The following is a 27,956-nucleotide window of genomic DNA, read 5'->3' as shown; positions in this document are numbered from 1 at the left end:
TTGAAACAATGTGCTGATAAGTTGACAAGGTGGAACAATACCACATTTGGGCAAGTCCTAAGGCAAATTCAGAATAAAAGAAAAGCCCTCTGTGAGATGGTGATAAGGGACAGGGATGGAAGTCGGGGAAGAGAAATAAACAAGATGAGGAAGGAGATAATGACCTTCTGTATAGTGAAGAGATATTGTGGCAACAACGAGCTAAAGTTCAATGGCTGACATCGGGGGATCGTAATACCAATTTTTTTCACTCAAAAGCCTCAGAAAGAAGAAAGAAGAACACCATTAATAGAATTCAGGACGAGAATAGAGTTTGGTATGAATCAGAGGATAATATAGCAAAGGTAGCTATAAATTATTTTGGAAGACTTTATACTACATCACAGCCTAGCAACATAATGGAGGTCACTGATACAATCCAATCCAGAGTCACTTCGAAAATGAACCTCGAATTGATCAGTGAATTTACCAGAGAGGAAGTAGAATTGGCTCTAAAGCAAATGCATCCAACAAAAGCCCTGGGTCTCGATGGTATGTCAGCTATCTTTTTTCAAAATTATTGGGATGTTGTAGGTAATGATATTTCTAGCATGATTCTGAATGTCTTAAATTATAACATGTCCCTAATTGAAATTAACAAAACCAATATCACTTTGATCCCAAAAACAAAATTCTCGTCTAGAATGTCAGAGTTTAGGCCTATAAGCCTATGCAACATCATTTACAAACTAGTGTCAAAAGTCCTTGCTAATAGACTCAAGAAAATACTACCCCATATAATCTCTGAGAATCAAAGCGCATTTCTGTCTGGAAGGCTTATTTCTGACAATATGCTTGTCACTTTTGAATTAGTGCATTACTTAGACCACAAAAAAGAAGGAAAAGATAGCTTTATGGCAGTTAAACTAGACATGAACAAGGCTTACGATAGGATGGAATGGGTTTTTATTGAGAAAGTAATGGAGAGAATGGATTTACACGAAAAATGGATAAGCATGATCATGAAATGTATACCTACTGTGTCCTATTCTATCCTTATAAATGGTGTTGTTTATGGTTGTATAAAGCCTACTCGGGGCATCCGTCAAGGTGATCCCTTGTCGCCTTATCTGTTTTTTTTATATGCAGAAGTCTTTTCCTCCATGACTAGTCAAGCCGCTAGAAGGCAGATGCTAAGTGGTATTTTGATATGTAAAGGATGTCCGATGGTGACCCATTTGTTTTTTGCAGATGACAGCCTCCTATTTTGTAAGGCTAGTTCCCAAGAATGTCAAAAGTTGACAGAAATTCTTAAACTCTATGAAGATGCTTTAGGCCAAAAAATAAATGTTGAAAAATCTTCTATTTTCTTCAGCCACAATACCCCTCAACAGCTAAGAGAGGAAGTGCTGAACATTCTTGGGCCTATGTAGAGGTCTCGGCATAACAAATATCTTAGTTTGCCCACACTTATAGGAAAATCAAAAAATGAAGTCTTTGCGGAGATTAAGGAAAGGGTGGGGAAAAAGTTAGCAGGGTGGAAGGAGAAGTTACTATTTGTGGGGGGAAGAGAAATTCTTATTAAAGCAGTTGCCCAAGCAGTTCCCACTTATACCATGAGTTGCTTCCAACTCCCAAAAGGCCTATGTGAGGATTTAGAAGGAATGATGAGGAGATTTTGGTGGGGTTAGAGACAACAAGAATCAAAGATTGCTTGGGTCAATTGGAAAAAGATGTGTAAATCAAAACTTAAAGGTGGGATGGGTTCTCGGAATTTGTAGGCTTTCAACCTAGCTATGTTGGCAAAACAACGTGGAGACTAGTGATGAACCCTAATTCTCTAGTGGCTCGAATTTATAAGGCTAAATACTATCAGCATGGGGATGTTTTCATGGCCAAACTAGGTTCCAACCCCTCATATGCATGGAGGAGTATTATGAATGGGTTAGAAGTTGTAAAAAAAAGGAACCCGATGAAGAGTAGGAAATGGAAACTTAATTCATATTTGGGAAGATAAATGGTTGCCGACTCCCTCAACATATAAGGTTATTTCTGCTCTAAAGCTCTTTGGTGACTTCCCAATGGTGTCCGCACTTATTGATAAAGATACTAGGAGATGGAAAATTGATTTGGTCAGATCCTTTTTCCTCCCTTTTGAGGCAAACACAATATTAAACCTGCCCCTAAGTTACAACCTACCTGAATATAAGATTATTTGGGTGGGAAACAGAAAAGGAGACTTCACAATGAAGAATGCTTACTACATAGCACTAAATGTTGTTCAAACAGAAGAAGAAGGGGATAGCAGAGCCACTCTATGGAAGAAGATTTGGCACCTGAATATACCAGAGAAGATTAAAATTTTTGCTTGGCGAGCCTGTGTTAATGGGCTTCCAACAAAGGTTAACTTGCAGACGAGAGGAATTAATAGTGGTGTGCTTTGTCCGGGTTGTGATGGAGTTCCAGAATCCATTTCCCATGCTTTAGTTGAGTGTGAGGCGGCCAAAAGAGTGTGGGATTGTTGGAAAGATTGCCCTGAAAATATGGTGTCTAATCATTGGGATGTTTCTGACTCAGCACTTGAAATTATTGCGGTTGGGACCTCCTCGGATTTGGAAGCTTTTTTTGTGGCAGCTTGGGCAATATGGTATTAGAGGAACCAAATTGTGTTTGAATCCACTTGCCAACTCCCTCAACAGATATGGAATTTTGCTATGGGATATTTGAAAGATGTCAAAGGAAATGGGAGAAATAAGCACTTGCATTGGACTGTTGAAAGCAAAAAGTGGGAAGCTCTACCTCATGGGGCCTTCAAAATCAATGTTGACGGAGCCACCTCTGAGTAAGGAAGAAACTCTAGGGTTGGTGTGATCATTAGAGATTCTGAAGGAAAGGTTATAGTAGCTTGGTCTAAGTATCTAGCCAGTCTGTTCTCAGTGATGGAAGTGGAGTTGCCGGCTATTGAATCAAGTATTCGGTTTGCCAAAGAGTTGAAGATATCAAATATCATTATTGAATCTGATGCGTTGACAACAATTCAAAGCATAGAAAAGGGGGAATTTGGAGGTTGCCTTGGTCATTTAGTTCATGGTATTATTCACATCCGTGAGGACTTTAATAGCTGGAGTTTAAACCATGTGAAAAGGAATTACAACAGAGTTGCACACGAGTTAGCTCAAGAGGCCAGAAGAAGAGAAGAATATAAGGTCTGGAAAGGGACTTATCCTTCCATGATCTCTCACCTGATCCAAAACGATTGTATTTAGTTGTATTTTCTGCTGGTTGTACTCTCTGTTGTTATTCAATTTCATGATGAATGAAAGGTGACGTTTTCATATCCAAAAAAAAAAAAAAAAAAAAAAGTAATAACAATATTGCAGAAGTATAGTTACATACTGTGTGTATACTTTCTGTAAAGGTTGATGAATGAAAGGTGACGTTTTCATATCCAAAAAAAAAAAAAAAAAAAAAAGTAATAACAATATTGCAGAAGTATAGTTACATACTGTGTGTATACTTTCTGTAAAGGTGGCTTATACATATGTTTATATATATTACTGTTATATTTGGAATTTAGCCGATTGAACTATAATTATTTAACTACTATAGTTGCTTTTTGATTGACTGTAATATTACACAAGCATGATTCGTTCTACTGTGTAAGAATTATTTACTATGTTTGCAATGGCCTAAAAGAGGAAGCATGCAATCCTGGGAAGATTGTAACCAAGTTAATGTTTGACCATTGATATCTGTGCAAGATGGTAATAGCACTACTTCATGGCATGTAATCTATGAGTAATACATATATATGGGCATATGAACACTATGGTTGATATCATTTGTTAATGTATTAGTTGTGTATTTGGCTATACTGTATACAATGCATATGCTATGACAGTTATTGTAACAAGCCGCAGACCCACGCTATGCGTGGGAATATTATTAATGATCATTTGTAATTAAACTTATTTAAAAGTAAAAATTTTGTAATAAAAGTTCTTTAAGGAACATTTTGTGAATTGCCAAAAGAAATTTCTTACGGCATAAGTTAATCAACTACCATTACTAAAAAAAAATAATCAAAGAAATATAACACAACCTATCAAATTATTCAAACAAAATTTTGTCAAGAAATCATTCGAATCAGCCATCAAATAGTATACCCTAGCAACTTCATAATTAAATATAGTGTAGAGTAAACATAGATTTTACAAAAATTAAATAATGAATTCAAATTGAGATGATAAAAATAATAATAATAATAATAAAAAGAAGTTGAAAAATGAAAAGAAGAATCATGGTGTAAATTTTTGTGCTATTGAATATTACTCTCATACTGTTGGACTATATATATAAATATATATAAGAATGTAACTATTATAAGAATGATTATTGTGATTTATTGATAATATTAATAAAAAAAAATTAAAACCTAAAGCATTTTTTCCTCTGATATAATGGAGAAGACAATTTATTGTCATTTAATTTAATTAAAACAATAAAGAATATACTCATATAATCATACATTTGTATTATTACCCAGGCAAACAAAGAGTCATTATTAAAATATTTGATGACTTCTGTAGGGACTCAGTTTGGATTGACCCTGAGTATGAATGGGTTTTCAGCCCAACAAGCCCAAACAATAAATTTATAGAGAGTGGGTTAAAGGTTTAGGCGCTGGCCGTCGTTCATCAAGCATGAACTCTCATTTATAAAAAGATACTTAGAGTTTCTATACAACTGGGAGAATGCTCCTCGGCCCATGGCCGAGGAGGCCTTTTGCTTCTCTTTTTTCCTCCCCCTCTTTTTTACTTTACTTGCTTTCCTTATATAGTCTTCATCTTCCTATCTCCTTATTCCATCTGTTGATCATCCATTCGCCTCCCTTCTGGCCATCCGTCCCATCAGAGGCCTTATCAGTACTCAAGTGGTTCACTCTGATCAACGTTGCCCTGCTAAGGGGTTATATCCCTATTAATGCGGCCAGGGGGGTTAGGTGAATGCATTAAATGCGAGGGTGACAGCTTACTTTGGGCCTGGTCTTTCCCGAAAATCACCCTTGTCAGGCCAAGGATGAGGAGGTCCTTGGCGTGGATTGGGAAAAGAGGCTTTCCCCAATTTAGCCTTGAATAGTCAGTGTTCCTCGGCATGGGCCTTGGGTCTGCTACCCGATGGGCCGAGGTTATCAGGCCCACGGGCCCCACAATAGCCCCTCAAAACCCTGCTGCACGTTCCCTCGAACGGGGAGGAGGGTTTTGATACCTACGGGCCCTCTTAGGCGAATCGCCCCACTTTGACTTGTGCTAATACTGGCGACTTTTCGACTACTCGATGTGCGTTTTTTACGTTTCAAGACTTAATGCGTGCCCACATTAAATTTTGGCGGCACCATGTTTCCCACGTTCAACTGCGTGATGGTAATCGTTCGGTGGGGATCTTCTGCTTTTATGTGCAGCCAGGTACACTTGGGGAACCTAAGGGGAAGTATAAGTACCTGTTTAAACCGCCTGGTTTCCTCATTTTCGTGCTTGCAACCATTGATGCGTATGACTTGCGTCTAGTTCAACTTGCACTCTTCCTGAAGAGAATCGCCATATTTCTGTAAGTCTTCTTCTTCTAGTGACCCCCAAATTTCCTTGATTTTACTCCTCCTTTTCTTCTTCTGGAACTTTTAGTCGTCTTTGGGGAATGGGTAAGTTTAAGAAGTTGGTTGATTCCGACGAGATGATGAACAAATTCATTGTCGACTATGGGATACCCAATAATGTGAGTTTGAAGTACTGTGAAGAAGGGGAGTGGTACCTTAAGAGGAGAGAGGGTGAAGTCGTAATCCCGATAGTTGCTTTCGTAGAGGGAGGGATGAGAATCCCTATGAGGCCAGTGACCCTCAATTATCTTAGGCATTTTCGCCTGGCTCCTACCCAGTGTGCCGTGAATGTATTTAGGATATTAGGATGTGTAGATATCTTGAATGAGAAAATGGGGCTGAGACTGACTCACCACGATGTGAACTGGTGCTATAACCTTCACCACCTGAGGGGTAAGACGTACTATATGAAGACAAGGGACGATAGGATTCGTCTCATCCAGTGTCTTCTTGATTCCAATAAGGGGTTGACTCAAGATTTCCTCATAGTGTCGGGGGAGTGGCACAACGGTTTTCATTGCCCAACAGTAGAGGGGGAGCCAGGTAGGGTATCCGAAGTAAAAAACAATCTAGGTTTCCGTATTTTCAAGTTTTATAACTGTGTATCCGATTTGGTTGATTAACCATAGAAATTTCACTTTTCTTTTCGCAGATCCGCACGCCTTTGCACGTAATTTCCATCTAGTTAACAAAGCGGATTTGGAAACCGTTCTTAGGTCGGACCTTTTCCTGAACGAAACTGATAACCAGGTCAGAGCTGCTCATCACATCCTCGGATGCGACCCAGCTCAGAAATCATTCCCAGTCCCGAAGCACGTAATTAGAGCTCGTGACCCTCGGCTTACGCAGATCACCGTGGTGGAGGACGGTTTTGCATTTACTGAGGGGTCTTATATACCTGAAGGCATTCCGCTATCAGGTCCCTCCTCATCCCAGCAAATAACGGTTGCCGAGGAAGGACTGTCTAAGAAGGCAAGGAAAGTGGTTGAACTGAGCTCTTCCGAAGACGAATATAGTGTGTTCGACCTAGCTGATCAATCCGAGGATCCCTCCGGTGACCTAGGGGACCCTCATTTGTCCGAAACCGATCTCCGGTCCCTAAGAGTTGGTACTCAGGCCGAGATGGGTTTAAAAAGACAGCCCCAAACAAATCTTCTTGACTTGCTCGAAGGCGGTTCCAAGAAGGGTGGACCAAAAGAGTCACAGCCCCAGCCTCCAGTACCTCCGCCCCAGATTTTAACTGTGCAAACCAGGTCGTCCTCTGTCCCCATAGTATCAGACCCCCAGACTGAATCTCTTGTCCTGAAAAGGAAAAGGCTTTCTAAGGGTAAAGAGCCAATGGATGGGGGCAAGTCCCACTCCCCGCCTGAGGAGGGTAGGTTTCGCAGGCCTCCGAAGCAACTGAAGCTCGGTGATCAACGGAAGGGTAAGAAGGCCATTCAGCAGCTCCGAGGCTCAAGCCTGGCTGCCCGCTGCCATGCTCCACGATTAGCCCCTGATGGATAACGCGTCGATGCGGGAATCTCAAGGAGCCGAGGGGGCTCTTGTAGCCGAGGCCCTGGAGAAATCTCTTCTTCTTCCCACTGACATGGCCGAGCTAAGAAATATGAGTGGGGTAGAGGTTGTCCTCGACCTTAAGAAGTATCTAGGAATGGTGGGTCCTTTGGCACCTATTCACTTTATTCAAAGTTTGTCACTTAATACCTTCCTTTCTCTTTACGGAGTTACTTGTTTTTATTGGCAGGCTATCCAAGCCCTTTTCAGGTTAGGCGAGGAGGTCGATGACCAAAGCTTATAAGGTACACTACTCCCTTCGCTTCAAAGCTTATAAGGTAGAAAGTGGGGGAGTTTTCCTTCGATGTGGGACTCCTAGGCCACCATCCGAGGTGAATGCCAAGCATGCCGAGGTGAATGCAAAAGCATGCAGAGGTGAATGCAAGGCCATCTGAGGACGGCCTAGGACGTTGCATGCATGCCTAGAACGTTCCATGCATGCCTAGGTGAGGTATAGGGTGTCAAGCCTCAAAGAGGTGAAAATCCCGACCACCCACAACTTCTATATCCAATGAACCATTTTAGAAAAGACTTTGATTATTATTATTTTAATGCATTAGAGTCACAAAATATTTAGATAGTTTATTCAAATATGATGTGGATAATAAAAATAAATATGCTACATGAATTAGAGAACAACATGATTATATCCACTAAGCGTGAAGACATAGAATTGGACAAAGAAACTCCTAGTCTCAACCCCCAACAACTTAGTACTCTTCATATTAGTCGAAGGCACAACAACCATCACTCTTTTAGTCTACATTTAGGGAGCATTTGGTATGCTGTGATGTTACATTATACTGTAATATTACATTATTATAATCTTACATTAATTTAATCTCAATACAAGAATATAACATTACATTGTTTAGGAAGGTAATGAAATTAAGGTGATGTATATATTTTTTTTAATTTTAGATTATAATAATGTTAGAAAAAAATAAAATAAACTAAAAACTTTAATATCACACCAAGGACACATCACAAGGAACCAAACGCCCCTTTGTGTGTTGATAAACCACTACTTCGTCACAAAATCATGTTGAGGGTAATGAGGACTATAATGGGGGCATTGGAGGATTCATATCATATTGAGGATAATGAGGACTATAATATAATGAGGCATTGGGGGGGACAAATGCGACGATTCTCAAGAAGGATCAGTGATGTTGCTGAGAATGCAAGTAATTCTCGCAACACATTTGATCTGAGGGATCTGTGGAATCCAATATAGAACTCTTTATGGCTATTGGCATCTAGAGATGTGGATCGAAAATAACTCTCTTCATGAATGCCAGAAGAAGTATTACATTAAATTTAGAGAGAATAGCAGATTATGGCCATTGTATAAGACGCAGTTTTTCATTTTATGGGAATTATTTTCCTTTTTTTTTTTTCCTTATCCCTCCTATGAATATATTTTTATGTATTGGCATATTTTAAATTAAAATGCATTTTATATGTATTTGAGTCTTAATTTTTACAAGTCAAAGCAATTACCATGCATACATGCACATATCTAGCTAATGCAAAATCATGGGACCATCCACTTGGAGCCTTAGCCAATTGACTAAGTGGCCCAGTGGGAGAATCAGCCATTTTTGACATGAATAGTTCACAAAATATCACAAAGATTGGCAGGCTAATTAGGGATGATCAAGCAACAGCAATTTAACACTAAAAAATGTTACATCGACCAATAACTTATTATTGAATTCGTATTTTGAAAATCCAACCGTTTGATCAAATTTTCTATATGTTCTTAACATGCATGCCAATTTTCATGCCAATCGGATGTAATTTACAATTTAAACTTTAAACTCATCTTTAATGCGTTATTTTAAATTACAAAAACTTGAATTTAAACAATTGATTGATGATAAGGCTATTAATTTTATATCATCTTGAAATTTTGTAAGAATGAAAAATATATGAAAATAATGTAATCTAACGGTAGATTTGTCAAAATTCACATCGAATTAAGAAATATAGGGTTGGGTTCAAGTTACACTTGATGAAACTCTAAAAAATGTTACACTTGATGTAACTCTAAAAAATGTTACACCAACCAATAAATTATTATTGGATTCATATTTTAAAATCCAACCGTTGGATCACATTTTCTATATATTTTTAACATGTATGTCAATTTTCATGCCAATCGGATGTAATTTACCATTTAAACTTTAAACTCATCTTTAATGCGTTACTTTAAATTACAAAAACTTGAATTTAAACAATTGATTGATGATAAGGCTATCAATTTTTTATCACCTTGAAAATTTGTTAGCAAGAAAAATATATGAAAATAATGTAATCTAACGATAGATTTGTCAAAATTCATATCAAATTAAGAAATATAGGGTTGGGTTCAAGTTACACTTGATGTAACTCTAAAAAATGTTACACCAACTAATAACTTATTATTTAGTTTATATCTTGAAAATCCAATCGTTGGATTACATGTTTTATATGTTCTTAACATGTATGCCAATTTTCATGTCAATCGGATATAGTTTAACATTTGATCTTTAAACTCATCCTTTATTCGTTATTTTAAATTACAAAAACTTAAATTTAAACAATTAATTGATGACGTGACTATTATTCTTTGATCATCTTGAAATTTTGTAAGCATGAAAAATATATGAAGATAATATAATCTAACGGTAGATTTTTCAAAATTCACATTGNGGTCTATGGCCTCCTTGGAAATTGATAGCTTCATTATTAGCCCAGCTGATAATTCTCTTTTCGAACTCTGCATGAATTAATTCTCACCAACCCCTACCCCCTATAAAAGGTGGCGAGATGGTTTCTCCACAACCCATGGACCTTTCAACACAAACAGAAAAACAGAACACATTCTTCCAACTTCCCAAGCCCTTTTAACAACCCCACCGGAATTGTGACTGGAACTTGCAAAAGCCGGTATGGCCGCAGCCCCCACTGGGCTTTCGGTGCGGCAGAATCTAGGCGTAACCCCGATGGCGCCCTACAAGGTGACCCGGAGGGATGTTGTTAGAGTACCTAACGTCTTTCCTCGGAGCGCACCCCCGACGAAGAAGACGTGCGAATTCACCTCATGGGCGGTGCTCGAGTGTTGCCGTCTCCAACGGCCAACACTCATGAAGATTGGAGAGAATCAAGGGAACATCATGGGGGAAGGTATCCCGGAGCCCCTGCATCTGCTCCTCTCTTTGTTCCAGTTTCGCCTGGCCGAGAAGGGAGTTATCAGTGGCCTGGAAACATGATGGCCCTCCCCCTTCTCTGCCTTTTGTCAAGCTCTCCCATTCTCTTTATACCAATAAAGGGACGGCTTGACACTTCCCACTGGCTAGTTTTTTCTTAGGGCGGCTCCACTTGGGCCTCTGATTGTAGAAATAGCTGGTAAGATTAGCTTGTAAATTTGTTTGTAAAACATGCCTGCCTGAGCCTCTGATTGTAACTTGTACTCTTTCTATTTATGAAATAACAATATCAAGATTTCTCTTTTCGCTGTCAAATCTTCTATTTTTTTTTTTTCAACCTACTGTAAAACGAATACTTAGAACACTCGCCTGGTGCGCCGGCCAGCACCCTAATCCTTCCCACAGACGGCGCCAATTGTGGGGACTCAGTTTGGATTGACCCTGAGTATGAATGGCTTTTCAGCCCAACAAGCCCAAACAATAAATTTATAGAGAGTGGGTTAAAGGTTTAGGCGCTGGCCGTCGTTCATCAAGCATCAGCTCTCATTTATAAAAAGATATTTAGAGTTTCTTTACAACTGGGAGGATGCTCCTCGGCCATGGGCCGAGGAGGCCTTTTGCTTCTCTTTTTCCCCCTCCCCCTTTTTACGTTACTTGCTTTCCTTATATAGTCTTCATCTTCCTATCTCCTTATTCCATCTGTTGATCATTCATTTGCCTCTTTTCTGGCCGTCTGTCCCATCAGAGGCCTTATCAGTACTCGAGTGGTTCACTCTGATCAACGTTGCCCTGCTAAGGGGTTATATCTCATTAATGCGGCCAGGGGGGTTAGGTGAATGCATTAAATGCGAGGGTGACAGCTTATTTTGGGCCTAGTCTTTTCCGAAAATCACCCTTGTCAGGCCGAGGATGAGGAGGTTCTCGGCGTGGATTGGGAAAAGAGGCTTTCCCCAATTTAGCCTTGAATAGTCAGTGTTCCTCGGCATGGGCCTTGGGCCTGCTACCCGATGGGCCGAGGCTATCAGGCCCATGGGCCCCACATCACTTTTACAAAACACTCATATCAGACTATCTATTATACTCATATTTTTATTTAAATAATCATTTTTATTCATTTATTATTATTTTTACCTTTGCAAGCTCTAATATGCGTCTATTTTATACTATATTGTGTAAATTTTTGCACATTTTGTATTTTACCCCCATTGAAGCAATTGCTCTATTTTACACCCACTACCAAGAAACTTGTTTGGCTTTGTATTTGTATTCAGTTTTCATTTTTAGTATCCAAAAAAACGAGATTTAAATACAAAAACTGAATACAACTTTTTTTTTGTTTTCATTTTCTTAAAAATGAATACAGTGACATTTTTGTAAAAAAACAAATATGTGGATCCCACTATCACTAATTTGTCACATCAAATAACACTCTTTATTTGTTGGTGGTTGTCATAAAAAAAAAAAAAAAAAGTGAAGAGAAAGACAAAGCAAAAAATGATATCAAATAAAAAAATAGATAGAAACAATAAATAAGTACAAAGTTTAAGTATAGAAAATGAATACAATCACGACACAAACCACAGACCCATAAAAGTATTAACATCAGTATATGTAAAATTTATTATCTATTTTAGCATAAGAATTCTATTTTACAATATCACATTTACAAAACACTTTATTATACTCACGTTTTTATTTATTATTATTATTATTACCTTTGCAAACTCTGATACACATCTATTTTATACTCTATTGTGTAAATTTTTGCACTTTTTATATTTTACACCCACTGAAGCAATAGCTCTAATGCAGTTGTTATGAGTACTAGTTGTTCGTTAAAATGCCCACAACGATGGCTTGAATTCGTTGCTAAAAGCTCAGCTCTGAGCAGTTATGTCGGGTACATAATATAATTTTCGCAGCTCAGGTCTCCTGCTTTGAAATTTGATTCGCTGGTTTCACGGTGCCTGTCGCTTTGTCCCCAAGTCACTACGCCTCCTGCCATACCGCTGACCCCTCCTTAATCCTTATCCTCTCTTCAAGTGGGCATCATTCACAGTTTATAATGATACATGCATATCCTTGAGTGATTTTATGATTTTATCCCCATATTTAACATAAATTAAGTTTCAATTTTTTTTTGGGATAATATTATATTTTTTAATAGAAGTTGTTTGGTAATTACAATAGGACTAGTTGATATGAATTTTTGTCGAATTAAGTTAAAATTTCTTGCCTAAGTGAAATCTACTTATTTAAACACTAGCCTCATTGCACATGCATGTGCAATAAGACTCTTTTTTATTTTTTATTTTTTATTTTTATTTTATGTTTAGTGTCATAATGTTTAAAAATGATATAGAAATAGTGGCCTATTTTTTAAGATATTTTCAAGAAAGAAAAAAAAAAGTCTAAAACTTATGAATTTTTTTTATTAAAAAAAATAGTAAATTACTCTTTCAAATAGTTTCTGTTTTTAAATTTAAAATTATTTAACTAAAAGATAGATGTATTTTAGAGAGTTTAAGAATTTGTGTGAGAATATTTAGTACACAAAATGATGAAACCCAAACAGAAAATTTTGTTATTAGTAATATAGATTATTTAATCAACTTTAAAAATATAAGTATTTTTTTTTTGAGAAAAAAAAAAGTATTTAAGAAGGAGTTTTACACAAATACATGTATATATATTTATGTATAGTGTGCCTCCCCCAGGACCATCTGGACATTTGGGCCCAAACTGCACGAATGGGCCCATGGTTACTAACTCCCTCGTCAGAAGCTGAGCTTAAGGGCCACCAGGTCAGCCGGGCACAGGTTAAGGGAGTAGGGTGCGGCCCCGCTGGGCCCAAGCGCATTTGGGCCTAAAGTTTCGACGCAACAGCGTAGCCCGTGGCCTTAATCTAGGCCCACGACCTCAATCCAGGCCCACATGAACTCGGGGACCTTTACCGAACAATAAAATAGGGGTAACGACCGAACACGCCATCATTTGCATACTCGGAAGCACTGCCGCCGAGCATGCTTTCTAGAATAGGAATCAAGTTCCAATGCCACTTTCACCATATCTCACTCCCACCTAACTATCCAGTTATGATCAACAATATTGGACCTCCCATTGCATTAACCATGGAGGTGATCATAGCCTCTCCACTAAATTGAGGGGTATAAATATGAGAAATGAAAGAGAAAGAGGAAAAAAAAGAGGTTTGGGAAAAAGAGAGAAAGAAACAAAGAGTAGGAGGAAAGAGAAGGAAGAGAGGAGTAATGTAAAGAGAGAGAAAAGTGATCTCATTGAGTCTCTGAGTAAAGAACAACTTAGGGTAGGAAACCCAAACCCACCAGACAAATAAATTGTGAGCCCAAATGAGATTTCAGCCCAATAGCCTCATTTTTGACCCACACAATTTATATTAGGCTAAAGTAAGCTAATGAAACCACTTATTTGAACATGTTTATAATAATTTTTACCTATAGGAAACCAATATCTAAAAAGTTTTAGATGAAAGAAATAAACACTTTAATCTCATCTTCTAATCATTATAGTAAATAGAATATATACCAACTTTTAATTTCTAACCTCTAATCATAGTTTGACCTTAATCCCATCTTCTAATCATTAAATAGTAAATTGACTAAATTCTCACCTACTACAATAATATTAAAAAAAAAGAAGGAAAAAAAAAAAAAGAAGAAGAGAAAAGAATAAGGGGTGATTCTCACTCCTATCTATTCCTTTCTTTAATAACAAAGATGGGCTGCCCTCTCTCATTAAAGATTGAGACAAAAGGAACCCAAAAAAGAGAGCCACCCATCTTCCCAAATCAGGAAACTACGGTTCCTTCATTGTCTTTGAGCCATTTTCTCTGTAAATTTCTCTACTTTTCACATGGAAGGCTCAGCCAATGAACGTCTTAGTTTTGGGAAGATGGGCTACGGGTACACACAAACCAGCTCTATTTCCCTTGTCTCAATTCATTGCGTTCAGTTTTTGATGTTATTTCCTAACTGGGTTTCTGTTTTTGTTTTGTTTTGTTTTGTTCTTCTTAAGGTGCAAGCATTATAGAAGGAGGTGCATGATTAGAGCTCCTTGTTGCAACGAGATCTACGCTTGTCGCCATTGTCACAATGAGGCCACGGTATATGCATTATTAGTTTATTACTACATGCATGCACAAACACAAAGACACAGCTTTTTGGGACTTTTTATCTTGTTTTAGATTAATATATTTGCCTTTTGTGACCTCTATTGATCTGGGTCTTTCTTAATTTTCATGCATGTTTGGTTTATTAGAACATGTTGGGGAACCCAGTTGATCGGCATGAACTCGTTAGATACGATGTTAAACAAGTACGACAATTCTGCTTTATCTGTTTGTTTCTTTTTCTTTTTTCTGTTAAAAAGAAACAATTTTTATGATTAATTTACATTGTTGTGGATTGCTAATGATGCTGTTGTTGTTGTTGTTGTTGTTGTTTAAGGTTGTTTGTTCAGTTTGTGACACAGAGCAGCCGGTAAGTGTTTTGTGTGTGTGTGTGTGTAAGGTGATGTAAAGCTAAAAGCATGTTCTGATTTTCTGTTATGTATTAATTGGTTTAGTTCATACTCTCTTATTGTTCCAGGTTGCTAAAGTTTGTACCAACTGTGGTGTAAATATGGGGGAATATTTTTGCGAAGTCTGCAAATTCTATGATGATGATGTAATTACACTATCTCAGATTCAACTATTTAAATGGAAAATTCAAGAAATATTTAATAAATTTTGTTGTCCAGATAATCTAGAATGAGATTTAATATCCTTGTTTGTTTACTTGTTCTTTTTATTGATGCAAACTGTTGTTTTAACTAATCTCAGACTGAGAAAGCGCAGTTTCATTGTGATGATTGTGGGATATGCAGGTTAGTAAGCATAGTATGATTAGTGTCTCTTTGTTTTTTTATATGTTAACTTATCATTGAATTGGTGATATCAAAGATGTACTGATCTAAATTTTGTTCTTTCTATCAGAGTTGGTGGTCGCGAGAACTTCTTTCATTGCAAAAAGTGTGGTATGCACTTCCTCCCCAGTAACTAGAAATTTGTCATTTTGATTGGTTTTGTTACTTTAGTTGTACAAAGCAGAAGCAGTACATCACTTTTTCTTCTTTTTTGTTTGTTTGTCTTTCCTTTAAACTGAAGTTACCATTTTTGTGTTTTGTTTTGCTTGTCCATTCATTTTTACGTAGATGCTTATCAGTTTTAATCATATTTTAATTTACAGTGAATGTTGATAACCCAGCAAGTGCAACCCAGAGTAATGCAATAAGATTGGAGGGTTCTGGTTCCTTTTTTTGTTTAACATAAGAAATTTAGGTGAAATGGGATGTTGCTGATTGATCCATAAATTGGGTGTCCATGGTGATATTCTTTGACTTTGCAGAATTTATCAGGCATTTTATCACCCATCTGGTCTTTTTTGAAGGAAATGTAGTTATCCTGATTGCCTTGCAAAGTTGCAATAGGAAAAGCCTTCGAATGCTTTACAATATAATATGCTGTCAAAGTTCTGATGGATCTTCTAAAATATTATACATAAGGAAGAACTATAATTTATGATCGATCTTCTTTACAAATGTCTAAATTTATGTTTCATCTTCAAGGGTTGGTAATATGTAAGATGTTAAAAACCTTAAGGCAGGAAAAAATAGTTAAGATGTCAAAAGAATGAATGTGTGTAGCATAAACCAGTTCGAATTCTTTTGGAGCATATATCCCAGAAGCATAAGTCCTGTTTTATTTTTTCTAATATTGAACATAAGTTTAAAAGTTTTACCTGTTTATGTTTATGTGCTCTCATATAAGGGCCTTTTGCTATTGAAAGTTCCTATAATTCTGATGCCACATATATTATGGTTTCATAACTCAGTGCTTGCATGTTGGGTGTGCTCTCATATAAAATCTTTGGCACTATGCATTTTTCTATGTTGTCTTTTGTCATTTTCAAAATTGACATTCAGTTTTTCCTCCTGATTGGAGTTGACCATGTGAGCCCCTTTTCCCAAAGAATTTGAGTATGCTCCATGAGTTAGACATGCAAAAGTATGGTTATTTTTCCCTCTTTCTTCCCTTTTCTTTTGAATTATATCTTTCCTAATTAGAATATTTACTCCACTAATAGGGTCTTGCTATTCGGTTAGTCTGCGTGATAACCATTTGTGTGTGGAGAACTCCATGCGGCACCATTGTCCAATATGCTATGAGGTTTGCTTCCTGTATGCTTCATTTGTGTATTGAAATAGAATTTCTTGATGTTCTAACATATAATGGTATTTTTGTAGTATCTTTTTGACTCACTGAAGGACACAATTGTAATGAAATGTGGGCACACAATGCATTGTGAATGTTATGGAGAGATGGTAAAGCGTGACAAGTAAGCAACCTTTACTTCTTATTGCTTTAGTGTTATTTGTTGACTGGGCCAAACATTTATGTTTTTTAAGTTCTAACTTGATTTTGTCATGCCGCACAGATTCTGCTGTCCCATATGCTCAAAGTCAGTATTAGACATGTCTAGAATCTGGAAGAGAATAGATGAGGAGGTAGAGTCTAGTAGACTTATTCAATTTAGCTATTCTTGCAGATACAGTATTTGATCTGTGTATATTTATGAAGATTCAGTGGCATGTTGGTTGTGCTTCCATATAGCAATTATCTTGCGTAAACAGAAATTTCACTTTAATCTGTTATTATTACGTTATCAGATAGAAGCAACTGCCATGCCTGAGGATTACCGTCACAAGAAGGTGCTTACTTATCATCCTTGTCCTTATCTAATAATTTGGTGCTACATTTCCTTGTTGCCCATATTTCAATAATTCATGAATTCTATAAATGCTCATGCAGAGACCTTAAGCACCTTCTCTGGCTAGATTATAATTGTATTTGGGTTATGTATTGCTTGTGGTTTGCATTCATCTGTCAAATATATTTACATGCACAAACACTACGCATTCCTAAAGAATATAGAAAAAGAAAGGTGGAAGGAAGGTGTAATAACTGAAAAGGCCACCCCTTGTTTTTCAGTGTCCAAAACTTTGAAAACTTAGCAAGGAGAAGGCACACCAGTATCCCTATCTATCACCCTTATAGAACTCTTACTACCTCTGAGCAAACTTTGCTGGAAAACACTAAGAAGCAAGAGTATTTTTTGCAGGTCTGGATACTGTGTAATGATTGCAATGATACCACTGAAGTTTACTTTCACATAATTGGGCAGAAATGCAGCCATTGCGAGTCATATAATACCCGTACAATTGCCCCTCCAGTTCTTCCTCAATGAGTCAATGATCATACTATTACAGAAATATATCCAGCCAGGCAGGCTTATTGAAAGCTTGCACCCTGTGGTTTTTTTTTTTTAAATAGAAGGGGGTATTTAATTGCTTGTTCAATCATATTGAACTTCATCCTTCTTAGAACGGGATATTTATTTTGATTTTGTATCATTACATTATGATCCAAATGACTATCAAGCCTCAAACTCTCAGGCTATTCTTCTTTCTATTTATCAGGTTAGAAGAACCAAATGAGCCCTTTGGTTGTTGTAAACATTATATATATACAGTAATTTAATGGAGCACTGTTTTCCAGTTATGGATGACTGACAATGCATGATATCTGATCATTCATTGACTGCTTTCGTTATGAAATGTGATGTGATAACCTCCATTGATGCCTATGTGATATAAATATAACCTTACAAGTGTTAAGAACTTGTTACATGCCTTGCAAGTGGTAGTTGCTGACCATGAGATACTGTGATAATCTGTTGATATCTCACCACTTATAATTTCATTTGCCTGTACAACTTAACATTTCCAAGGAGGTTTATAAAGCAACCAGTCCAATTGATATAGCCTTGAAAGGAAGCATTTCCACCCTGAATGATAGAAGCTAAAATAATAATTTGCTTTATGTATGCTTAATAAGAAGTAATTTCTAGAATTCTGTGAATTTTTAATTTGGACATGTGTTTGTATTGTATTGGGTCCAGTGCATTGATGCACCAAATGGGTCAATTCTATTATTAATAATCTGTTTGCCTAATTGGAAAAAAAAAGGTTTGGTTTACCTCCATTACTTTTTTAATTAGATATTTCATTTTGTTTCAAATATACAATGCTAAGCGGCAGTGTATTTTACTCTACACATTTTATTTAGTTAGTAGGTGGCTTGACAGTCTCTCATTAAAACAAAAAGAGATTCAAGTTAAAAAAGTACTGTAAGTAAGTCAAATCTATTGGAATATGTGATGGGTGGACTAGATCAAGCCTATGATTAGACCCAAATTTAAGGTTAATGGTTTGCAAGCCAATTTGGGAAAACTACATGGACAATCCAATTCATCTATCATAGGCTGGAAGTTTGTATAGCATGCATCCCTGCCTTTTTTTCTGTCACAAATCTACCAATTATTTTAGAGCAGATCTGAATTTATGGGTCACATTTTCCACCCCAAAAGAGTGAATGTATTAAAGTTGGTTTGGGTGCAAAATGCCTGTCTACTCTCTTCCATTGTGTGTGTGTGTGTTTTTTTTTTTTTTTTTTTTTTTTTTTCACCTATCAAAAATTTTTTTTTGGGTCACCGGGCGTTGTGAATGCCTGGTTTGCATTGATGATGAGGTTGGCGTTATAATTCTGATAGGCTGACACAGGATAAGATTGCTATAAATATAATTTAAATTGTGTTTCCAAAAATTTCAAACACCTGACTAATCTTATTTATTTAAAAAAAGGATAGCAAGTTTTAAATGCTGCTCCCATCCCATGTAGCTGGACTTGTAAGGTCCAGAGTCTATAGATTGTTGGAGTGACAACGCATGGTGATTGGAATATGAGGTATGAAACGAAGGCCAATTGAGTTACCTTATCAAAGTTAGTACTTTTTTTTTCCTCCTATCCATGTCACTAATTTATAATTTCTAAGTTTCTAACCATAAAAAGTATTAACCTTATCAAAGTTTATATATATATATATTTATAGCTAAAATGCAAGTTGTACCTCTAAGTTAGACTAAAATTCAATTATATCCTTTATCTTTTTTTTTTTTTAATTTTTTTTTTCGTTCAATTGAGTCTTCTAAGTTTCAAATGTATTTAATTAAGACTTTTGTCCATATCCATTTTAAAAAACTGCAATGAAATATGCAATTAACGAATGATTTAAAAAAAAAAAATCTCACAAAAAAAAATCTATAAATTATTTAGATTTTTTTCATGTGAAAATTATTTTTTGATGAAATTTTTTAACAAAAATGGACAGAAGACTTGAATTGAATAAATTTGAAACTTAGAGGGTTCAATTGAACCAAAAAAAAAAAAAATGGAATTACTTTTCATAGTTGCTATTGAGATTTTATTTTAGACTATTTTAATTAGGGGTGGTAATTTGTGTTTGCGTGTTGGGTTTGTGTTGTGTCGACTAATGGGTATTCGATTATATGAGTTAACACTAACCCAACACATTTGTTATACGGGTCAAGATTTCTCAACTATAATACAGTCTGTTTATTAAACGGGTTAATCATGTCGACCCCTTTATCAAATTTTATCAAAGCGAAAAAAATATACAAACTTTAGTATTATCCAAATTGATCTAAATTATGAAAAACCAATTTTTTTAATATTAAATTCAAAACTAACAAGTAAATGCATTACAAATAATCATTTAAAATTAAAACATATTTCAATACCACAAATAATCAATCATAATATGCTAAAGAAAATAAACCACAACAATTAATAAGTTTATATACCTAAGATTTGAAGAGTATATTGGTAAAATATCATTTAATTAAACGGATCAAACGAGTTTCATGCGTTGGATACTAACTTGACCTGTTTATTAAACAGGTCAGTCTTGTCAATTTGAATATAACACAAACCCGTTAAGTCTCAACTCATAACAAGCTAATTTCATGTCATGTCATGTTGTATTTGTGAGTAATATCAAATTTTGTCACCCCTAATTTTAAGTTAAAATCTGACTATCATTCTTACTTTCTTAGAATTAAAAAATAAATAAAAATAATAGCGGTTGATTGAAATAAAATTATAGTATATTCATAAAAAAAAAGAAAAAAAAGAAAAAGAAATAAAATTGTAGTATTAAAAAAAAAAAAAAAAGAGCGCAAGTTCACAGGAACAAGGCTGGACCGCCGGTCTACCCACACGTATCCCTTGTTTCTTCCCCGCACTAAACCCTGATCGCTCTAACTACAACACTTGGGCTTTAGCTCTCAGACTCACAAAACAAAAAGATACACACCACCGAGTTCACTCTAAACTCAATACCAAGGCTCTGACTCGGTCCCTCCAAGCCATGCAAGTGGTTTCGCAAGCTCGCAGACTCTCTAGGGCTTTCAAATCTCCGATTCTTCTCAACTCGGACCGATTCCTCGCTCCCGATTTCCGATTCCTAGAAGCTCCTCTCACTACTCTTCAATGTCCAAACCACCACAGCTTCTCCTCCCTAACCCCCTGCTTTTCAGGTACATCAACATTTGTTTGCTTTTTTTTTTTTTTTTTTTTTTAATTTTTTTATTTTTTATGTTTGGTTACTGAGAAAGTTGAAGAAAAAAGAAAGCACGGAAATGAATTTGAAATTGTTGAAAACAAGGAACAGAAAAAAAGCTTAATCGAAACATACTTATCAAAAAAAAAAAAAAGCTTAATCGAAACATTAGTTCTTTTTTTCCCTTAATGATACTTTTGGCGCTGAATGTGAACCTCTTTTTACATTTATTTTTCGTTATATTTTGTTTGGTTACCGAGAAAGTTGTTGAAAAAAGAAAGCACGGAAATGAGTTTGAATTTGCTGAAAAAGGAACTGAAAAAACTTAATTAAGTAGTGGTTACTGTTCTCTCTGTACAGGAATGAAAAATCTTAAAACGAAAACTTATTTATTCTTTGATTTTCATGCATTTTAACTTAAATCTTGTTTGGTTAGCGAGAAAACCTAGGAAATGAGAAGAAAAGAAAATTCTGGAAATTGAAAGTTTCAGTTGATTAAATATGTATTGAGATATAAAGGAATTCTCTTCTGTAACCAAACAGAGTTCATATGATTGGATTGGGATTGGATGAATGATTTGTGATGTGAAGATATTGGAATGTTACACAGGGATGATTCAAAGCTATCATCTGCAAACAGCACAGCAGCCGATGTATTTGAGGATGTCAAGGGCGTCTTTTGCTACGGAGGCGAGTACAACCGAAAGAAATCCCACAGGTTATTGACTTATGTGTTCGAATTGTTTTTTGAGGTTGTTCTTGTAGCTAGTTTGATGATATTTTGCTTTAAATTTGTTGAATGCAGAGGCTGTCAAGGAGCTTTATGACAAAATGCTTGATTCGGTGGTTGTTAAAAGATCGATGCCCCCTAATGCTTGGTTATGGTCGTTGCTTGAAAATTGTAAAAACCATGATGACATTAAACTTCTATTTGACATTTTAGAGAAACTCCGACGATTTGTAAGTTTTCGTTGTTTCTTAATTATAACACCTTTTATAATCTTCAATTTGACCTGTAGAGTTTTATTTTTGGGCAAGTTAGACACACTCTCAAAGGGTCTTGAACCAACGATCTCATCCTCCACCCTATTTTTATGGGTGGGGCCATGAACGACGTTCCATTTGAGCTACAGTTTATTGCCAGTTTGATCTATAGAGTTAAAATGGTTGATAGCTGACAGTTCTACACTTTTGGCTGCAGAGACTTTCAAATCTTCGTATTCATGAGGATTTTAATTGCAATCTGTGCCGAGAAATTGCTAAGACATGTGCTCGTGTAGGGGCCCTTGACCATGGTATGTTTTTGACTTTGTATTCTATGCTTGAGTTCTACTTCTTTCTATATGTCAACATCCATTCTGCTGATTGCTTTTCTTATTTAAGCTAGTTTGCTTTTTCTAGTTGGTTGTTTACACCTAGACTTTTAGGAATCCATGCATCCCAATTGCTACACTTGTATTGTTGTGTTTGGAACTTTGCACCTGCAAGGCTTCTTCAATTGCTACTCTGTAGTTTATGAAGATTTTTTAGCTTAAATGTATGCAGGGAAGAAGGCCTTGTGGAAGCATAATGTGTATGGCTTGACTCCTAGTATTGGATCTGCCCACCATTTACTGGTATTAATGACCTTTGACTCTTTTTTAATCTTATTTGGAATTCCCTTGTATTAGCATTGACATGTAATAAATGATTCTTGTAATTCGATGCAGTTATATGCTAAAAATCACAACAATGCTAAACTCATGGTAGAAATAATGAAACTTCTGAAGAGGAATGACTTACCACTGCAACCTGGTACAGCAGATATTGTTTTCAGGTATGTTGGTTATAACTTATAACTACTTCCTGCTTTTGCTTTGCTTTCCAGAAAACTCCAAATGCTCCACTTTCTAGGAAATTTGTCAACTCTAAATTTAAGTGATTTCAATTTTGAACTTCAGATGATCGGGACTGGGTCCCAAAAGGAAATTCTCCACCAAATTTAGAACTCAAGTTTGTTTCTTGTCCAGTTTTCCTTGGTTCAACTATCTAGGTTTTCATGATTGTTGTGGTTACATGCATGTGTTTATATAATTATACATTTATGATTATGCTAAATAGGTTGGATCATTGTTTGAGTGAAGAGTCCATATCTAAATTTAAAGCGTGTTTAATTAGATTTGTTAGGATTTAGGACTGAACCTTTGATGTGATGAACTTGTTTAGCATTTAAGGGATTGGAATGCGGAATGGGTTGTGGGATGGGAACTATTTAGGGAAAGTGATAAGGGGAATGACTTATTTGTTGTAGTCATCCTCCAAGAAGAAGAAGACCTCCTTGATTGTCGCACTTTTCACTTAATTTTGTATACATATTGTATACCTCCTGTGTACACTGTACATGGGGGGCTCATTTCTAGTTGATTAATAAAATTTTTACTTATAAAAAAGAAGAAGAAGAAGAAGAAGAATAAATGGGGATTAGGAAGAGAGCTTAGAAGAGAGTTTGGAAAAATGTATCAACTTTTGTAATGACCTTGAGTACATGGTTGCCTAGTATTATACTAGGAGATTCCAATGCAATTTTCAAGAAAAAGATAAAGATTCACTCTTTAACTAACTAACAACCTTTGTAATTAACTAACTCTTCTTGGTTTAGTCTTGCATGATCTCCACACAAGCATAGATGTGTTGTTGGGCTGGCTGTTGAGCTAGATGCAGCTTGGGTTCACTACATTTGATCTTTAAATTGAGCTTGTGCCACTGTCTGTGTTATCAAATTTAAGATGTTAATCCATTGAAAGGCCTTGTCTTAAATGTGTTACATTGTGACTCTGTTCGGCCAAGTCTAATTGCTTTGAAACAAGTGGTCAGTGGAGTTATTTAGTAGTGAAGGAAATTATTTCTTAACAATTTATTCCTAATATTTTTGTGTCTATTGTTCCTTTTTATTTTTAATCTATAATTTTATCTTGTCAATTTACTTTGGTGCGTTTTTAAAATGATTTTGCTAATGTATTTGTTAATCAATTGCAGCATTTGTTACAACATGGATAATTGGGAGTTGATGTCCAAGTACTCAAAAAGGTTTGTCAAGGCTGGAGTAAAATTACGACAAACTGCATTTGATGTATGGATGGAATTTGCTGCGAAAATAGGTCTGCGAAAAGTTTTATGTTCTCCTGTTTCTTTTTTTCCTTTTTGATATTTCGATAGTTATAATGAGAGAGGGGGGAGTTTAAACCCTCGGTGTGAGTGTGTTTCCGTTGGAAACACCAGGCAGTACCAGTTGAGTTATAAGGCTCTTGGCTATGTTCTCCTATTTCATGTACAACATATGTGCTTATGTTTAATGTCTGTACTTACTGTCAGATTTTGGATGGTGGTGGTGGTTTTTGGGAGGGGATCGTATGTAGGAATTGAAGTCACCCATAAATTTTGTAAAGTTCCATGTAATATGCTGTGTTCTGTTTGCATGAAATTGTATACTTGCATGCTTAGTGTACTTGGCTTGCTGCCTGTTTTGGTACTTTTACACTGAATTTCTCTTGAAATAATACTCCCTTTGTCCCAAAATAGGTATTGCTTTTCTTTTTGGGATTACCCAAAATGATCATCTGCTTTCAAAAAGCCAAAGAGTTCACCTTTTAATTTTCCCATATTTCTCTTGCCTACTTGTTAAAACAAGCAAGACATAAAAAATACACAATGTTCAACCAAGATACAGTTTTTGTGATAGAGGGAGTATTGATAAGTTAGTTGAGAAGTTATTTACTTGCTAAACATCACCTACCATGAGGCAACCTCCTCCCCCCCAAAAAAAACCCCTCTTTTCAAATAAAAGCAAAAAAAAAGTTGATCAACATAGTGTTATTTTGTAAATAGTAGCATCTCTAGGAGTCGTGTCATAATTTCAATAATTATGCTTTCCTTTAGTCCAGAAGATTACTGTGCTATTTGTAGAATTGCTTTAGTAAAGTGTTTCAAGTTATTCATCTGTAGGGGATACTGAGACACTATGGAAAATAGAGAAGTTGAGATCTGAGTCGATGAAGCAGCACTCTCTTGTGACTGGTTTTTCATGCGCTAAGGTAATAAATCTTATTATCATCAAGTTTTATGCCCTGGTTGAGTGTGAAAATTGATTTGGATATAAAAAATGTGTCGTTCCTAAGTTTATGCTGCGCTCTTTATAGTATGCAACTTCTCATAGAAAGTCCTCAATAAACTCTGAGAGACATTGCTGTCACTGTAGAAAATAATTTTGACTTTTGTTTATGTTTTCTTTCAGATTTTAATTGTTTTTGGCTAAGAAATTTGAGCTTGTTTTGAGCAACTCTAGTTAAGGTTTGGGTTGGGTTGAGCTATGGTAGATTTTCAGACACACAGTGTATGGCTAAGCTTGGGTTTATGTCCTTGCAGGGTTTCCTATTAGAACATAAGCCTGAGGATGCTGCTGGCATCATTCAAGCCCTAAATCAGGTACCTAGTATTTTGTGTGCTTGTTAATATTTTCAGAGAATTCTCCCCCAACACACCCACACACACAAACGAGAGAGCGAGAGAGAGAAATTAAAGAAGAAGAAGAAGAAGCAGAAGGAGAAAAAGAAAGGAAAAAAAGAGCTACTGAAGTTGTGGCATAAACTGCTCCGGCTATCTAGAGCAACTATCATACCATTGAAACCACTAAACAATATATTTTAGCTTCCTGCTTGTTATATCCAAGAGTGATGAATATAAAATTTTGATATATAGTATAACCACCCACATCATGGCTAGTTTTGCTTATGCAGTGCTGATCATTTTGATAGCATGCAGAGAGGGAAAATCTTTCCTAGGTTTTCTGTGAGATGCAGGTTTTGTTTATTCAACATACTAATTAAGGGCTGGGCATAATATAGATTGCATCTTAATGGGACTTTAACCAAAAAAAAAAAAAAAAAAAATCTTTGAATTAGTAACATGCCATTGATAGTGTTGATCATGCCAAAGCAGGCCCTGGGAGGGGGGAGATCTGGATATGGTCTAGTGACAAGCAGGGTCCAAATTATTATCCAGTGTAGCTACATCGGTAACATGATTTTTGTTACTTGGGTGAACAGAAAAGATTTTGAGAGTTAAAACGTGTTCTTTTATTTGTTACTTTATTTTTTGTTTGTTTTGTTAAAGCGATTGGTGCTTATGTGTGGCAGACTTTATCTGATGCGAAGAAGTCAGGCATCACGGCTGAACTCCAAAAGCTGGTAAACGAGTGGCCTTTGGAGGTTATCAAACGCCAAAAAGAAGAGGATAGGAAGGTAATCCTTTTAATAATTGAAGATTTTAAACTTCTATGTTTGTTAAATTGTGTGTTTGTAATAGAAATCTAAGCTTAAGCATTTCTGTCTCTGTTATGTCCCATAACCCAGGCATTAGCTACATCTTTGAAATCAGATATTCCTGCTATGGTTAGTGGTCTATTAGACATCGGCTTAGAGGTGAGTGTAAATGTTGAAGACCTAACCAGTAAAGAAGGTATTCTGTATTGAAGAAAATTGGCGCTGAAAGTGAAGATCTAAGCTCCTTGCACTCATTGTATCTTGTACCAGAGAGATGACCATGTGTTTCAGCCAATACTGGCTGAGAATGAGCACCTCAATAATTTCCCTCTTTACAAAAGACACTTCTAAAGCCCTCATTCGCATTCTCTGACCAGTACAAAGATCTTTGTTCTCTTTTTGGATGTAATTCTTTTGCGTCTCTACAATTGTTGCCATTCATTTTTCTGTTACATGCTCATGCTGTATATTGTGGATCCGCTGGTAGATTGGTGCGGCATAGTCATAGAATTTTGGTGAGTTTTGTTGAAAGGAGAAGGATCAGAATATCTGATTTAATAATACAATCGTTGGGCATCTGTTTCTAGGAAGGGTTTTACACTGATTTCCAATTTCTCATAGATAGAGCTTGGTTGCTGTCCCAAATGTACACTGTCCTGTTATAGAGTTGAGCTTAAATTTTGCTTGCCTCTACCAGCACACTAGATTGTTGTAAGTGCCCTACATGATATGGCAACATTATTTCTTTCTCAACCATTCGACTTTCTACTTTTGACATACTATATTGGGAAGATTTTGGTATTTTACTCTTACTTTAGTGGTTTTTTATTTATTTATTTATTTATATTTTTTTTAAATGAGGAAAAAAGGGTCTCGCGTGTGTGTTTACTGACCCCGACCTACCTAAACCCTGAAACACATGGCTTGGGGCCACCTGGGAAAGTTGGGGCTATCACTACACGAATCCCCTCCCAGCCTCTTCACTGGCATTGATCTTAGAGGTATAAAAAATGACATAATTAACTTCATTAATCGTGACAGAAAGTGGTAATGTGATAAAATTAGTCCATGTAACCAATTTATTATGAAAATATCTTTTAATAAAACTGTCATTTTAAATGATGAGAATATCATTTTCAATTAAAATTTAATTAAAAAAAAAAAAAAAAAAACAACAACAACAACAACAAAATTTGGCTTGAAAAGCACCTCCTCTCTTTCTTATTTTCTTTCTCTTGTGGACTGACCACATTTTTTAATTTTTAGTGAGAAGTAAAAAAGCACACTTCTAGATTCAAGAACGTTGATCAATAAATAACCAAAAGTTGAAGAGAATTTTTTGGAAATTCAGACCAGTATTGGAACATAATAGGAATGTATGGGAAGCTTCCATATAAGTGATACATTTATGCAGTGAGAAATGCATTCCATGTATAAAGATAAATGCATTCCAGTTTAGTCTCGGCCATCTCAACACTTTGATTGTCGATGGGCAACTTGGGTCATTGTCAAAGTTCCACTCCTGGTCATTGTCAAAGTTCCACTCCTGGCCTCACGGAACATAGAAACATTGGAACAAACCTATATGTGAGGAACATATTTAGGACGTGTACTCGTTAAGGATTGAGATCTGGTGCAATAGCTATTGCATTATGCAATACTTTCTCAATGGTTCATATTAAAAGTTAAAAAGTTAACTTTTGATACTAACCATTAGATCAAG

The 27,956-nt window shown here is 36.1% G+C and overlaps 2 protein-coding genes across 2 annotated transcripts; both read left to right on the top strand.

Moving 5' to 3' along the window:
• The first annotated feature begins 14,111 nt into the window (after positions 1-14,111).
• Positions 14,112-18,016, top strand: LOC112031935 (E3 ubiquitin-protein ligase MIEL1). Its single transcript, XM_024064636.2, has 12 exons — positions 14,112-14,321; positions 14,434-14,521; positions 14,677-14,733; positions 14,865-14,897; positions 15,006-15,083; positions 15,239-15,282; positions 15,392-15,432; positions 16,542-16,624; positions 16,702-16,793; positions 16,893-16,962; positions 17,125-17,166; positions 17,577-18,016. The coding sequence occupies exons 1-12, from the start codon at positions 14,272-14,274 to the stop codon at positions 17,700-17,702; spliced, it is 804 nt and encodes a 267-aa protein (XP_023920404.1). The 5' UTR covers positions 14,112-14,271; the 3' UTR covers positions 17,703-18,016.
• Positions 18,017-20,601: 2,585 nt separating this feature from the next.
• On the top strand, positions 20,602-26,986 carry LOC112031940 (uncharacterized). Its single transcript, XM_024064641.2, has 11 exons — positions 20,602-20,913; positions 21,547-21,654; positions 21,742-21,896; positions 22,138-22,231; positions 22,482-22,552; positions 22,646-22,752; positions 23,952-24,073; positions 24,918-25,006; positions 25,338-25,397; positions 26,108-26,212; positions 26,324-26,986. The coding sequence occupies exons 1-11, from the start codon at positions 20,745-20,747 to the stop codon at positions 26,441-26,443; spliced, it is 1,200 nt and encodes a 399-aa protein (XP_023920409.1). The 5' UTR covers positions 20,602-20,744; the 3' UTR covers positions 26,444-26,986.
• The last annotated feature ends 970 nt before the right edge of the window (positions 26,987-27,956 follow it).

The sequence above is a fragment of the Quercus suber genome, unplaced genomic scaffold (assembly GCF_002906115.3).
Source record: "Quercus suber isolate HL8 unplaced genomic scaffold, Cork oak 2.0 scaffold_201, whole genome shotgun sequence".
In the NCBI taxonomy this organism is placed as follows: domain Eukaryota; kingdom Viridiplantae; phylum Streptophyta; class Magnoliopsida; order Fagales; family Fagaceae; genus Quercus; species Quercus suber.
This window is presented reverse-complemented; position numbering and strand designations above follow the sequence as displayed.